At 37.1% G+C, this 16,178-nt stretch overlaps 1 protein-coding gene across 1 annotated transcript in view; it reads left to right on the forward strand.

Annotated features, from left to right (window-relative positions):
- FGD4 (FYVE, RhoGEF and PH domain containing 4) overlaps positions 1 to 3,769 on the forward strand; it is a 55,498-nt gene extending 51,729 nt beyond the window's left edge. The window contains exons 15-17 of the mRNA XM_009288333.2: positions 835 to 975; positions 2,815 to 2,955; positions 3,139 to 3,769. Of these exons, the coding sequence (XP_009286608.1) occupies positions 835 to 975; positions 2,815 to 2,955; positions 3,139 to 3,396 (540 nt within the window). The 3' untranslated portion in view covers positions 3,397 to 3,769. The remainder of the gene's footprint in view (positions 1 to 834; positions 976 to 2,814; positions 2,956 to 3,138) is intronic.
- Positions 3,770 to 16,178: the final 12,409 nt, after the last annotated feature.

The following is a 16,178-nucleotide window of genomic DNA, read 5'->3' on the forward strand; positions in this document are numbered from 1 at the left end:
AGTATTCTCTAGAGAAACTAGTTGAAGGTAGTGATCTAGATTAGTACTGCAGAGTCCTGGTCCACGATAAAATTTTGTTCAGGTGTTTGAGTAGTTCAAGTCCATTTGTCCACCTTTCTTTCTTGAAATAACTGCACTCACACTTTTTATGCAAGGCATCTCTTTCCCCCGAAAGAACATTTCTGTGGAGCAATATTTCTAATGAAAGAACTTCTCTCAGCTTTTCTTGCATTTCAGTTTTCTCTATATATTTTATGAAAAGACAAAAGACACTGTGTCATTGACTTACGTATTCTGTGTACTCATGAGCAGATTCTGAAACTGTAAATTTAATATTTCTTAGGTTAAAAAATTAACCATTTCTGATTTTATTAATTTTTAATCATTAAAAGTGCATCTCAGTTGTACATTTCTGAGGTTACATAGAAAACAAAATGGTAAGTGTACCTTTTCAGGTTGGCATCTAAAGAAACTGGAGGATTTTCTTCCTGCAGCATGGTTTGTGCTATATTCTGATTCTGTTCCTAACTTTAACCTACAGATATAATTGAAAGCCTAATGTGATTTTATACAAAGTATGAAGTTCCCACCAGGTAAATAGTAAAATGCACTTCTAGTTAAGAAACAGTGGCACAAATTTGGAAAAATCATTATTTTCAATTAACTTAGAGTTGACATAATAGCATCATAAAGCAATTATCTTTCTTGTTCTGTATAATTAAACAAAATATTACTAATTAGATATAATAATACTAATTTTAAATTAAATTCTGTTTCCATAAAGTTTTATAAATACTTAAATTTTTTATATTGCTTATCTTTTTTGTTTCTAAGGTGGTTTGCTGGAAATGTTCTGATTATAAGGCACATCTGGAATATGATGGCAATAAATTGAACAAAGTCTGTAAGGACTGCTATCATGTTATAACTGGTTGTACAGACAGTGAAGAAAAGAAGAAGAAAGGCATCTTGGAGGTATGTCATTTAAAAATACTATATGTTCATAGCTGCAAACAGTTTCGGCTCATCAGTAGGTGAAAAATGGTAGCATTCTTGCAGGACTATTTTCTGTTTGAGGAAAAAAAAAGTATGTGGACTAAATTCATCCCATCCAATAGATTTTGGTTTTCACCATTCATCTTTTACAATACTATTTTGTATCTTACAACTTTTTTAAGGGGGAATTATGAACCTTAGCTTGTTTGCTTCTTTCCAGTTACATCAGCTAAAAATAAAAAAGATTTGATATGAATCTTAAAACATTACCTTTCCTTATAAATCTTCAGTTTTCTTCTTCTGCACTTAAGCTGTTGTAGCAACAAAACCCACTGCTACTACAATGATTCTTGAAAACATATACCCAAACTGAAAGAACCGGGGATGGAGGAGAGGGGAATGGGGGAGAATTTTGCTGTTCAGAGTCTGAGTAGTAAGATACTGTTTTGATCAGTGTGTACAATGTACCTTTAAGTCATCAAGTTGCTCTCAGTTTTTGACATCTATAAATTCAAGGTCTCAATCAGACAAGAGAGACCCATGTTTCTCTATGATCGGGGGAGAAATAGGCATCTTATAATTGCAATTAACCCTCACATTTCTTAAATCCCCCTTTATAGGCCCTTTTAAAACGCCTGACATACATTAGAGAAATATCATCCTAACTTTGTCGAGACATATATTTATCTTGGGATGTAGTAGAGAAGTACTGACACTTGAGTTAAATACCAACAGAAAAAGAAGGCAAAAATAAGACACAGATTTTAATTCCATATACAGTTCATAATCCATGTTGGCTTGACTACACTTGACTGCACTCTCTTAAATGAGAAAGAGTAAGGAGCACAGAACTCCACTAGCTTACCTTATAGTCAAGAGACTGCTGTTTCTTGGCATGGTGGCTTTTTTAAGGCAGCTGAAGGAGCTATAGTGTCTCTTAGAAATGTCTGTCTGCACGCTGGATCTCATGACAATGGAGTGGTTTCGTACCATGTTGCAGCATCCAGACAGCATCATTACTGGGAGAGGAAAAAAACTGATGCAAGGAAATTTTAACACGTAATCATTTTGTGTTCTTTCTGTTCTTCTCAGGATCACTATTTAACCCGACTAGCATGTCACTGTCTTCAGATTCTAAGCAATTCACCTAATCTTTTCTCTAGGATTAGTGCTTGCATTCTTATGTTATTCTTAGAAATGTGTTTGCATCTGATCCTGTCATAATATTTTGACTGCCAAATAGAGTAGTTGTTACTAACTATCCAATATAGTTATAGGGGGCTTATAAAAAAGATGGGGACAAACTTTTTAGCAGGGCCTGTTGCGACAGGACAAGGGGGAATGGCTTTAAACTAAAGAGGGGTAGATTTAGACTAGATAGAAGGAAGACTTTTTTAGAGGTCCCTTCCAACCCAAACGATTCTATGATTCTATATGACACTTGAGTGCCTAACACGATGTTATTTTAGAAATCGGACATTGTTGTAGATACTAAGATACAGAGAAAGGCTAGCTGTGGTGGCAAAATGAAATTTAGAGTGATCCAGAAGTGTATAATCCAAAATTACTGATGGAAGAAGGAACAGATTACACATGTTAAGGGAGTACGCATTGTGATTGTATGTATGTAATATATAAATATTCTCCATAAATCTACTCCTTCATGATCTTACTTGGGTACTTGCTCAAGCTCTTTTGCAGATGCTATCTAAGATTTTATATGAATGGTGATGAATTTCTGCTTTTCTGTTCTGTATGTTTTTAGTCTTTATTTAAGGAAAGTTTGTTTTCCTTTTTATGCTTTATACTGTCTCCTAGATTGAATCTGCGGAAGTCTCTGGAAATAGTGTCATATGTAGCTTTCTTCAGTACATGGAAAAATCAAAGCCCTGGCAGAAAGCATGGTGTGTTATACCTAAACAGGAAGCTCTTGTGCTGTACATGTATGGTGCTCCACAGGTACGTACAGAGAAAATGGAAAAGATTATAGTAATTATTGTCACTGACATCTGAGGAAGAGAAGTCAAATAGCTTGGGAATGGAGGAAAGACCCAAGTGTTTTTTACTAACCTGTATAGTAAACGAGAGGTAGTGGGCAGATTAGTTGACTGTTCTTAATCAAGAACTTTTCCTCCTTCTTAGGATGTTAAAGCTCTGGCTACAATTCCACTTCTGGGCTATACAGTAGATGACACTCCAAGAAGCGCTGACCTCCCGCACAGCTTCAAACTGACCCAGTCTAAGTCTGTGCACAGCTTTGCTGCGGACAATGAGGAACTAAAACAGAAATGGCTAAAAGTTATCCATTTAGCTGTCAAAGGTGAGACACCAGAATGTCAAAATGAACTGCAGGTGAATTTAGAAGAGCAACCTGAATCTTCTAAAACATCTGAATGCTGAAGCTCAAGAACACATGGTATTTTTAAAAGATTTCAATTGAATTTGTGGTTAACCTTTGTGTTAACCTTTCTTTGCTCAATCAAGGAAAAAAAAAAAGGAAAAAAAAAAAAAAGAAACTTCTTACTACCGTACACATCTTAGCACTTTATGTTTGGGAAAAATTCTGGTCTTTTTAGGGATCTTTTTCTTATATTTATGTTCTGTCAATAAAAGTGATGTACAGGTCCGTTTCAGAGACTTTTTAAAAAAATGTGAATGCTATTAAAAATACTTAACTAACTTTACTGTACTACTTGTTTGTCGTGATGCAAATTTTTTTGAAAATCCAGTTGCTCTTCGGTTAACGTTTGCTACTTTCATTAAGAATGTAAATATTGAAGCTTCCTACTTACATATTAGGACTTGCAACAGGATAAGATATACCTCCACATTGCCAAAATAGATCTGTAGTTAAATATGCAGGGACAGTTTGGTTTAATGTATGTAGTTTATAGGTTGAATTCCACAGATCTGTACATATGTTGTATTCACTTGTCTCTAATTAATGTAAATTGCTTTCACAGGTGTATTGGCTTTTAAAGTTTCAATTTATCAAGGAAACAATCTAATGATTTTCAATCTAGAAATGAATACCTAAAATATGAGAAAACAATATATAATATATGTACAGTATTAAAAATGTACAGTACTTGATTTTTGCTTTGATTTCATGATACTGGGTTCCTATTAGTGAATAATTTATTTAAAAAGCATGTTTTCTATTTGAAATTAAACACAGTCCTAAATTCACAAATACTGTTCAGTGATTTGTTTTAATAGCTGACACTTAATGATCTTGATATTTTTATGCATTAAAAAAATAGCAGTAATGTAAGTGGCATGCAATGGACAAATAAGTTCCAGCTGTGTTTAAAAGAGTAGTCGCTTTTCTTCAGTGTCCTATCACTGTTATCTTTTAAGAGTGCAGTAGTTCGTTACTAAAATGCAGTATGTGGTTTGAGAAAAGCAACAGATTCTAGTAACCTTCTGGGAACATGTATTTTTGCTATTATGGTTATTGGAACAAAAGAACATTTTGAACTTAAATCTTTTAATTTTTGCAGATTAGATACTGTGATACTTATTTATGGCAACAATCTTCAAGGATTATTGTTGTAAAGTGGCGCCTGCTTTATACGAATCTAGTGTGAGGTCTGAGCCTGCAAATCTCAAGCTGCATTAACTGACATTATTTGCATTCCGCTTATGGGAATGAGGACTTGTGGGCTCTACAGCTTTAAGTACCTTACGAACTTCCATTCCTATTAGGGTTTTTATACATAGAGGCAAATGACCTCCCTAAAATTTTTACAGTAACATCCCTGGATGAAATATGACAAATTCAGAGATGGTGATTTACTATCAAGTAGACAATTAAAATCATTGCCATCTTTCCTTTTCTGACCCCTCAAAGGAAGGAAAATATGTAACTTCTACAATCAACTTGTCATAAGAACATTCATGAGTCTTACTTCTCAATATAACCACAATCTGTATTTTAAATCATGTCAAGCTGAAGAGCCCAGGTTCGAGTCCAGTTTTGTTAGTAACATGAGGGCAGACTTAAATTGTCGCTTTTTTATAATAACATTTCCAGACAAAGTATTCACTGAACTCCCACTCCCACTTTACTCTTTTTGTGACACTATAGGGGAAAAAAATTTCTTACTTAGCATTTAACAAAGAATTGTTAAAGTAACCTCTTTTTTAGTGTCAAGCGTACATAAGTACACAGTGTCTATCATTCTTTGGTAAGAAGAATGTCATGCAACTTAATGTTAGTGGGCTGGATTTTGCTCTCACGTGCACAAATCCAAAATGTGCCATGGCTTTTAGACTTCAAAGCTTTACGCTAGTGTTAGTAATTATCAGAACATGGCATTGTAGAGTACTAACTCTGCAGCTGAGTATGTGCATGTCAGTTCTGAATTCTTCCTTGGGTGCTCCATGTGTCCAGATTATTCTGCCTGTAACCCTAGTATTACTTTTATCTGATGTGCAAGCTCTTCTGTAATTCTCTAAGAGATTTTAAGTTATTTCTACTGTCAGCTGTATTTATCTTTATTTATGGGCAGCTGAAGCCCGTTTTGATTCATGTTGGTGAGTACCATCAAATCTTTGCCTGGGTCTCCCTAGCTGGTACATGTCGTCTTGTGTATACTTTGGCGAGGGATGGGGGAACATCCAGGTAAGCAAGAAGAACTCTCCGTGGCTAACTTTCTTTCATGGTCATCTCCTGAAAGTGGGTACCTTCTAAAAGAGTCTCAAGTGCAGTTGTGGGATCTGGAGGGTCGTCTTATCACATCCTAATGTATAAAAACATGTTCAAGTTGTTGAGTGTGAGGGGAGAAGTTGCCTTAAAGGAGACCCCAGATAAGACGGACTGAGCTATTCTGAAAATAATATGATGGTATGACTGCAATCATGTAGTACATTCTGTTTTCTAAGCTCCTGCAAACTTAATTCTGAGTCAAGTAGGAAGACCTGTTCCAGCTAGATGATAAGGGAAATGATTAGAAGAAGCAATTTCTGGGCTGCCTTATTGTTACAGTAGTACTGAGTATCTGAAGCTGCTTGAATGATTTCAGCATCTCCCAGATGAAGCCCTGCATTTGGGCATAAACAGTTTGAAATGAAGTTAGCACTGGGAGTTATTTATTTGGATGTTAGCCTCATGTTTGCTCCCAGCCATTAAAGTTTATATAGCGCAGGATATTTTATTTACCCTAGTGAAACCTATTTCATGTTTTCATAATCAATTGCTTGGTTGGAATTGTTCTCTTCTAAGTCAGAATGTCTTGGCACTCATATGTATAGTTTTGTGTGTATTTTGTAGGAAAAGTATGTACCACCAATATTAAAGGAGATCAGAAGATGGAGAAGTTGCTTCTAGATTTAACCACCCTAACTGTTTTACTCCATTCTCCACAGACAAGCCCCCCATACAGCATCCAAAACTTTTTCTTTAACTTTAAATTGTAAATTATGACCACAGAGGAACAAATTCAAAGTAGTAACTGCTGCGGCTTAAGTATCGTGACCAAAGCAGGTCAAATTAAAACCATCATTCTAACAAGGTATAGGCTGTTCCCATTTCAGCTGGTTTTTTTAAAAAAAAAAAAAACAAACCAAAAAAACGGCATTAAATGTATTAGCATAAAGCTGTGTGTGTAAGGAATAAACTATAACGGAGCATTCATTCATAATACATGAATATATGTGAATGGCTCTGCTGAATTATTCAAGCTTTGCGATTCTTGTGTTCAAGAAATGCTTGTTTCTCACTTTTAAAAGTGATCAGTCTTCTGTGCAATTTAAAGCAGATCAAAAGTTATTTTGTGCGGTTTTATCTGTGTTCAACCAGAACAATGGCTTAATTTTATCATGACATTTGTTCGGAACACGTTAATATATCTTTTCAAAATGACTTAATATTTTTCCCCTATCATGGAAAAATAGTGTATTGTGACATCTGCATGTCTGCACCATTCTTCCAGATCCTCTAAAAATTCTTTTCTGGTATCAGGTATTCCTGCTTGGTTGAAGAGCTGCTGTAAAATCTATAGCATCTAATTACTTTCAGATCCCTTTACACTGAGTAGTTTTGTTTATTCCAAAATGTATTTAATTTCTATGTGCAAAATAGATATTGAGAATAGAAAACATTCTCTTCTATTTGGAGTAGACTATTAAACCACTTTAATTGCATGTAATATATAGTGGCACCTTTTTATGCAAAACCATCTCAAAGTGCTTGATAAATCTCCTCAAAGATTCTAAATCCTTTTAATAGAAAAGAGGATTTGTATTCTTCATATTTTTAAATTATGGACTAAGCCAAGGCACTGATTAAATGTAGAATAAATACACTACCACCTGAGTAAATTTTAGATGAGGTTACAGAAGTAGGCTCTAAAGATTTCCAAGTGGAGTCAGGAGGAAAAAAAATAATATATATTTATATATTAAAATAGGTGGGAAAGATGTGGAAACACTTGACAGGTTCTTTGGGTTTTGTTGTTTTCTTTTAAACCTTCATCCAATGACATAGTTAGTATAAAAACTAGCCAGCTTTTCATTTCAAGACAAGATTAAATAAAATGAACAGAGGGTAGCAGTTCCTTATACTGAAGGAAAGGCTTTCAAGAAAGAAATAAACATTCCATGTAGAAATAATTCTAAGCAATAAAAAGGGAGCTTTCTCCATAAATCTGTTTAGAGATCTTTAGCTGGTGTAAACTAGCATAGACTGCTGGAGCTATTATACCTTCAGTGATTTAAATTCATGTAGAATCTGCCTTACACTATATAAAGACACTTGTGGAAAATCAAGATTTCACCAGTTTGAGAGCTTGCTGACTTACTATGTCTCATCTGGAATCACAGCGCTCAGCTGAACTTCAGATGGGTTTCAGTTGGAGATAATTGACGTAGGGGTGAATGTAAACAGCTGGAAAAACATAATCCAAAAATAAATTATTGAAAGAAATAATTTTGTGGCAGAATTGACTATCCTTAAGATAAATCCATTGGTGAAATGGGCATCATTCTTAGTCTGTGGTGTACTGTTACTTGAAATTTGAAATGAAATATATGGAGTTATGTTGGGTTTTTTTTCCTCTAGTATGTGGCCCTATTGGGATGAGGAATTTACCTAGCTGGTTCTGACCCATGGGACTGTAGTGAAGTATGTTCCTTGGATAGGAGTTTTAATCTGCTAGTCAGATTGTTTCCTAAATCCTTTTACTTTAACAGAACATAACAGTAATTAATGATTGTATATGTGTGTATATATATACACATATGCATATGTATGTGTGTGTATGTATATATGTGTATTTATATATTTGAGACTATTATTCAGATGACCTGTTTTCAAGCAGTATTTTACAATCAAAAAATACACTGTGCTGCATTCAAAATATAATGTATATTGACTGCCTTGAGTATGCTTTTCAGAAGAAAAAATCGACAGAAGTAGATTACTTTTGTGGCATGTTTACTATTTCAGCCTAATTTAAAGAAACAAACAAAACCAAAACACGCTAAATTCAGTAAGGCATTCAATTTGCTTCCTTTAAAACCTTGTGATTAAATTTCTTCCCAGACTCAACTATGGCATTTTGCTTTCACCCCTTCCTCTTCCTAGCACAAGTGAATGTACAATGTGGGTTTTTTCTACTAAAATCTTCGAGCAGATTTCTTCGAATAAAACATGTTTTCAGCCACTGCATATCACCAACCTTCTTCAGTTTATAGTTCATCCTTGTAGATTCATTAACTATTTATGGTGGAAACATTCAGAAAAGGGGGGAACTGTGTCAAAGGATTTTGCATGTATGTGCCCTAGTATTTTTAAGAAAGAAGCCAAATTTGTTGCATATAGGGAACGGTTTACAATAGAAGTATTGGGTTTTTTTCTATTAACATGTTCTCTATTCTGCAGCCCTCAAGGCAGATTAATACGTTAATTTTAGTGGGAGCTGGATCAGCCGTAATGTTTGACATCAGAATTAAAGGCTACATACTGTAACTCCCCTTCATTATGGAAACTTTTCTGGTTTTAATTAAGACAACACTTTTTTTTTAAAAAAAAAAACCCTAATATTTGGAAGAGGTGTAAATTTGTTCTGGTTTTGCAATAAAGTGAAGAATATTAAAAAGGTGAAATATAAATGCCGTTGTAAGTTGTGCAAATGTAAGTGGTCATTTTTATGGTCAAGAAATAATATGAATGTAAAAAATCTGCAGATATTGTATATATTTTCTGTAATATATGTATATTTGGTCATAAGGTGGGTGGAGAATTGTAAAAATTAAGCACTTTAATTCCTGTTGAGTACTTAAAAAGAAAAGAAATTTGTATCCTGTAAAATAAAAGCATCATTAAATAAGCATTGCTGGTTGACTTTTTTTTTTGTCCGCCTCCTGTTTACTTTCTCTGCTGATGAAATCTTTAAACTGCATTTCCAATTGTGCAAGTAACTGTAAGGACCGATCTGTTGCTGAAGCGCTGGCTGCTCACAAGTACTGCTAAGTCAGTGGAAGATATATTCTGAATATGTAAAGGGCTGTATATAATGCTGTGACATTTTAGATTGGGAAGAGAAAAGATGCAATCCTTCACCGTTTAGATCCAGATTTCTATAATGGGAATAATAATAATGTTCTCTCATGTGGCCAGGATGTTATGAGAGTACTTTATGGACTTCTACATTGCCACCCCCATAGAAGAGTGCAGAAAGAACGTAACGTGTTCAGTGTAGCCCCATGTCTTTCTTGCTCAAGCACTGCTCCAAACAAAAGAACGAAACAAAACACTGAGCAGCTGCTCAGTGTAATCTCTTGTGCACTGAATTAGAGTGGTGCTGTAAAGCAAAAATGATCAGGTAATTAGCTGGATCATGATCCTAAGCATAGGCAACTTTGATTCTTTAATTAATTCGCTAGCTAAGCACACATTCAGTTTTTGGAAGTGCCACTTAAACTGCAGCTACTCCTTTTCTACGTATCCTTTGACAGACAGAACCATCTGCAGTTGTCTGCAGTTTCCATCATCTGTACACAGTAAATCTGTTTTGACTCTCTGATTTATTCTTGGTATTCTTCTGCAGGTGGGCACAATGTTGCAGAAAAGACTTCCCCCAAAATGTAGAGAGGAAAATTTACTGTATTGTTAGTTCCTGTCTGGAAGGAGTTGAGCACAAAGAAGAATTTTGTTCAGTTTCTACTTTTTTTTCTCTTTGCAAACACAGTAAACAAATCAGTATTTGAAATAAGTTACGATGAACCACAGAAAGTAATGCTTCCCTCTCCATTTACATAATTTTTTCCACTAATTTTTCTGATTATTTTTTCCCCCTGTGATTAAACTCTGTTCCAAAACCATCATTTTCCTCATTAAACACAATGCAATGCCTTCTACATGGAGACAAAAATAACAGAATTTACCCTAAAATGTGCTTTAATAAGAAAACACAATTTTGAAACTATAGGAAATCCGTAATCACAGCTCCTACTGAATGCCTTTATATCAGCAGGTTTAATACACACTGGTATTTCCACTCCGTAGCAAATTGTCCAGGAACCCATCAAGTACAGGGTTGGTAAGTAAGTGGTAGGCGGTGTCTCCTCTGGCTCTCCGTAAGAGCCTGACTAATACTGCCACACTACCACAGAATTGTTCTTGGCGTTGCATGAGCTTCCTGACATGAGAGAGGTGGCATGCCCACCTTTGGTAAACACGATACTTTGACCTTGTTTGCTTTAAAGAAATTGCTCTGGAGGGTCCTGTGGTGTCTCTAATGACAAGAGGAGGGATCCTTACAATTGTGACCTTTTTGTCCTGGGCCTCTCGCCCTCTGCCTCCTTGGCCCTGTGCGCTAGGCAGCTATGACAGTATTAACCCTCATCAGACCTGGTTCATGTGGTAAATCAGGACACACCTGGCTGAGTTTATTTGCTTGGGGTCTACCCCATGTCTGTGTTGCTAGTTTCTGTTTCAATCTCAAAACCAAAATGCTCTGGTGTCATGAGCAGGATGTGCTACCTGCTCTCTGTTTCAAACTGATACATTTCTTTGTGCTACAGCATATTTTTCAAATTACTTGCCCTGATTTAAAGTCTTAAGTTATGAACAATCTATCACATACCCTGCTAAGTTTTCCAGTTGTTAGCTACACTCTCTGTAGGTTTTTTTGGGTTTTTTGGTTTTTTTTAAATTATTCTTATCACTAGTCAGAACTCATGTAGCCTCCAACCATCAGGATCTTACCAAAAGGACTCATCAAGAATTTCGACCACCAAATCCATGCTCTCTTTTGAGCATGTTTTAACATAGTATGGCCAACTCATTCTTCCAAACTCAAGGTAAGGGTCCCTGCTTCAGGGAAACGGGTTTTGGGCTCTGATTGCTACTGAATGGAGGAGCCTTCCCACAGTGTGAAATTAAATGAATGACCCCATGATGGAAGAAGATAAGATTTCAACCATAATTCTGTTTAGACCTGTTGCCTAGCTATGTAGAACTACCTGCTTTGCCTGTTCTGCCTTACTCGCGTGTTTCTTGGCTTGCAAAAGGCAATCCAAATCTTTTAGCTCAAGGCTTTGGGACGCAGCATTTACAAAAGACCTACCTTACTGATGTTGTATTTTGGAACTCGATTTCAGACTAGCGCTAAGCTGGTCCTATTAACTGAATGCTCTTTAGTGGCTGAAGTGCATCTTGCAGTTCTGTTTCACATGAAAAGACTCGCATCCATGCGCTCCAAGACAACTCCATGATGCTAAGCAAAGCATGGCGGGTAAGACATCAAGTGTCCACTCCAGAGCTGCAACCCTGACCTGAACTAAAAAGCTTAAGATAGATGCACTTGAAGTATCCATTAGTCTCATATGCAGGCTGTGATGTTGTAAATCACATATGCTCTATTGTTATATTCCCAATTTAAACTTAAACTTGTGCCAATCATAATGTAAAAAGCAGCATGCACAAGAAAACCTGTATTATAAAAATAAAAAATGCTCCTCTTAGCATACTATTTTATCTTAAAAAGAACACAGGAGATGATAGCCTTATTTAAAACATTAGATCCAGAAGTAGAAGATACAGGCTCAATTCCTCCTGAATGCCAGCGAGTTTGCTGTTTGCTGCTTCCTACTTCCTTGGTTGGGGTAAGGTTTTTTTTTTTCCTTTCTAGCTATATTGCCTCAGCTGAATGCTAACTAAGCGTGCATTTTGTTTTCCAATAAAAAGTTACTTTCTTGATAGCAGACAGGAGGTTATTGCCTTTATTCCCAAAACCTTGGTCCTTTAAAGTAAAAGGTCTTCACCTTAAAATCGGACTGCAAACCATTCCTTATGCAAGCAGCAATTATTTCATATTGTCTTTCAAATTTATTGTTATCGATTGGCATTGCTTTAATACACCTGGCAGACTCCATGAGAAATTTACCCAGTGGGTGTTTCCATGTTTAAAACCACTTTTCAAGCTCCATTAGGCAATACGTGATCCATGAGATTGCTCGACTTAAGTCGACAAAAATTCTAGGGAAGAAATCCTTGGGTTTCACACCACCACCTGTTGATTCCTCTGTTTGTTCAGTAGCATGTGGTATATTATACCTTTCTATCAAAAAGGTATAATAAAAGCATCTACAATGATGTGGGGAAATACCAAGCGAAAATTTCCAAATTTTCTACGCTAGACTGAATAATGAGTGAGAATTTATAATATCCATCCTTTGACTAATGAAGTCCTGAAATGGATGTTGAGGTTGGTTGTTGGGGAGCCCATCAAAATGCATGAGGAAAACAGAAATCTGCTGTTTAGAAGTTAAGAGGTTACTGATTCAGTACTATGCACTTGCACTTCACATCACCAATCAATGCCCAGGCCAATGACAAATTCAGTAACGTGCCTTCACTGGAGAGGAAATGAACTGCTCAACTGGGATGCGTCTAACTGCCCACTTGCCACTGGAGTGGTGAGAATCACATTCACTGAAGCAACTGTTGCTGTTGTGTCTGGTGTTCCAAGAAGTCTGACCACCCCAGTTGGGGGGGGGGAGCAGCACTGTTGTACAGCAGTTCAGAGCGATACAGAGATTATTTTCATCTCCAGCCGAAGCTTTTACCTCTATTGGCCTTGTCAGAAACGCTGATGTCTTACAAACACTTATCAGAATGCTTGGGCTTTGTTACTGATTGATGAACTTTGACTGCTGTTTGCCCTGTGGCTCTTACCCTCTGTGCCCTGCCACTTCCTTAACTTGAAACCTGCTTTCAGTTCTGCAAGCATGTTTTATGAGAGGTTGTGTTACACCCCAAATATTCAATGAATTTAGTTAAATAACTTCCCTGTGAATACAGTGGGAGAACATAAGGAACTCTCAGTTGCTTAGTTCGTCCTATTGTCCAGCAAAGTTGCATCCCTGCCCCAGGATTATTTTATTTTGTCAGAGGCTGGGTGTCAGCACAGGTAACACATAACTCAGGGATTCCTATCAGCACTGTGACCTTCTTACAGTCAGCTAAGTGTGTAGGAGAGCTCGCTTTGCCAATTCAGCAGAGCCCCTGGACTATGGATTTGAAACCTCTGATTTCTGTCTCTTCTGGAAAAAGACCAAGGTTCAGAATCCGTCAGTTCGGAAAAATCCGTGCAGAACATCCAAACGAAGGGTCATTCCGTCAAGGGATTTCAGGAATTTATTTATCTCAGCTTCTAATCGTGTTTGCTGTCCAGATGTCTGGTATAAGTGCTATGAGAAAGTGTTATAGTTCCATCTGTGATGAGGTTGCTCTGGAGAATACAAAAACACCATTCGCTTTGGCTTCACATAAAAATCAGGCTCTGCCAGACCCATATAATCGCTGTATTCCATGGTTCCAAAAGGTGACATTACCAAGGAATAATTTACAAAGTATTTCCTAATAGTGTTTGTGCAGTACAAAGTAGTATGGCTATGTATGCAGCGCAAATGTTATGTTACATACTTGATACATTTCAGTATGGAAATCAAATATTTGTTTCTCCAGACAAACACGATGGCAAGGAAATATGCTTTACTGAGGTGTTAGTTTGTGGTCTCCTTGTCTGGCATAAATTAATTAAATGGCAAATGACTTGTCCACTACTGTCAGTACGCCAATATAAAGAGACTCCGGCTGTCTGAGCAAAAATGGAAGCAGATGATGATGCAAAACTGTAAAGAAACTCCTATCATGGAGAAGAAAGACTGGAAATTTTGTTTTCCTGACTTCAAACATAAAAACAAGGAGGCTTATAATGAAATTAGAAGATGACAAATTTAAAACTGACACCAAATTGATTTTTTGCACTATGCATAATTAGATCATGAAATTTACTGGCACAGGATGTCATTGGAGCCAGGAATTTAGCGTGATGGGACAAAAAAAACATTCTATGGTAAATAAAGCAATCTAGTTTCCAGTAACGTAAACCGGAAGAAATATTGAACTGTCTACTTCAGATCTTACAGCAATATCAAAATTATTTAATACATAGTTTTGGGATCAGAAGATCTTATTACTGCATTTTTATATTTTCCTCAGAGCGCTGGTTGTGGACCGTCTTAGAGATGAGGTTCTGAGGTAGAAGATTGATAGCAGGTCAAATTCAGAGTGGCAGTTCCTGTTTCCTCATGTCAATTAACTTTTAGTAAATAACCAGCCTGACTACCACTGCCTTTTATCAGATCGTTGAGTTTCTTGCTCAGTACAATGTAAGTCGGCCATGGGAAGTTAGAGTTAAAGCTACAGATGACCACTGCTTGTTAAAATGTTTATTGCTTTGGCACAGTCCTCAACTGGGCTGAGGTAAGTGCTGGATTTTGTGAGTTGGTGCAGGACATGACACTTTATAGCAGAGGCATTTCTGGCTCCCACTTTTTAGCCAGAAATGTACAATGTGTTAAACTTTGCACAATTTCCTCGTCTTATATCTTCTTTAGTCCTTTCTTCTTGCTTTCCTTCATTAATTCACTTCCTCCACCTGAGCTGTGCTTCTCCATTTGGGTATCCTGCCCTTGATAGGCCTTTTGACATCTCTGCTGGGCAGGCTAGGTTATCTCAACTCAGTTCAGCAGCTGATGTATGCTCTGTGTGCTTCTTGAAATATTATACTGATAAAATTCTAAGAATAGCCATGCTGGGACAGACTAAAGGGCAAGCACACACAGTGCTTCTGCATGATACTCTCCCAGCTTCAAACCATTGTCAGCTCAGAAACATCCAGAGCTAGATTTGATTCCTACACAGATATTTATTTGCATGCAATACATTTCCTTAAACGTGTCCAAACACCACCTGAATCCATTTAAACTTTTACTGTCTACAACATCCTTTGGCAAGGAGCTCAACAACCCACCCATGAGGGGCTACCGTCTTTGTTTTGTTCTGACCTGGCTCCTTCTAGTTTCATTAGATGCTCCCAAAATACTTGTATTGGAAGGGAGAGTAAACAAAACTGATGCTCTTCAACAAACTCCAGGCTGCTAATGATTACACAGACCTCTAATCCTCCCTACCCCTGGCCATTTCTTTTGTAGAATGAGGACTCCTAGCTTAGTTGGTCTTGATATTGAAGCTGTTCCACACCTTTCATCATCCTTCTTGTCCCTCTCTGACACTTTTCCAGCTCTACATTCTCTCCGAGGTGTCCCACTTCTCGTCTAAATTAAAATATAAACCAGGTTGCACTTGCTCCATTTCACAGTGGTGTCCATGAGGTCACACGGCAAAATGAAAGTGGCAGGAGAAAAGAGATTCACATAGAGACATAAGCTGGTGTTAATCTATCTGCTTTAGGTGCCAGCAGCTTCTATTCTTGTGCAACAGGGGTGCTTTTTTTTTTTTCTTTCTTTTCTGTTCCTTCCAGGGACTCAAGGAAGGAGAGGAGACGAGGCTCCATGCTCGACAGGGAACAGTAAACCCTTTAGAAAGAGTACTTGCTGTGTCAGGTGTACAATGCGGGGAATGTTCGCTATTGTCCTGGAAGCAGGAGAGGCAGATGCCAAATGGCAGCCTGGTATTGATGATCTCTGAGAGCAATCGGCTCCAGCACACTGAAAGCTACTGGGTGAAACTGCTGGCAAATCATGCCTGTATGGCTGTGACAAGAACCCCTCACCAACAGTCTTTCAGAACCTTCTTCACAAAGTTTTACACGCGTTAACTGTTTCTCTCTGTGCTGAATACACTAATTTCTGAGTGTTTCAATTTG

Source organism: Aptenodytes forsteri, unplaced genomic scaffold (genome assembly GCF_000699145.1).
Source record: "Aptenodytes forsteri isolate BGI_AS27 unplaced genomic scaffold, ASM69914v1 Scaffold56, whole genome shotgun sequence".
Classification (NCBI taxonomy): domain Eukaryota; kingdom Metazoa; phylum Chordata; class Aves; order Sphenisciformes; family Spheniscidae; genus Aptenodytes; species Aptenodytes forsteri.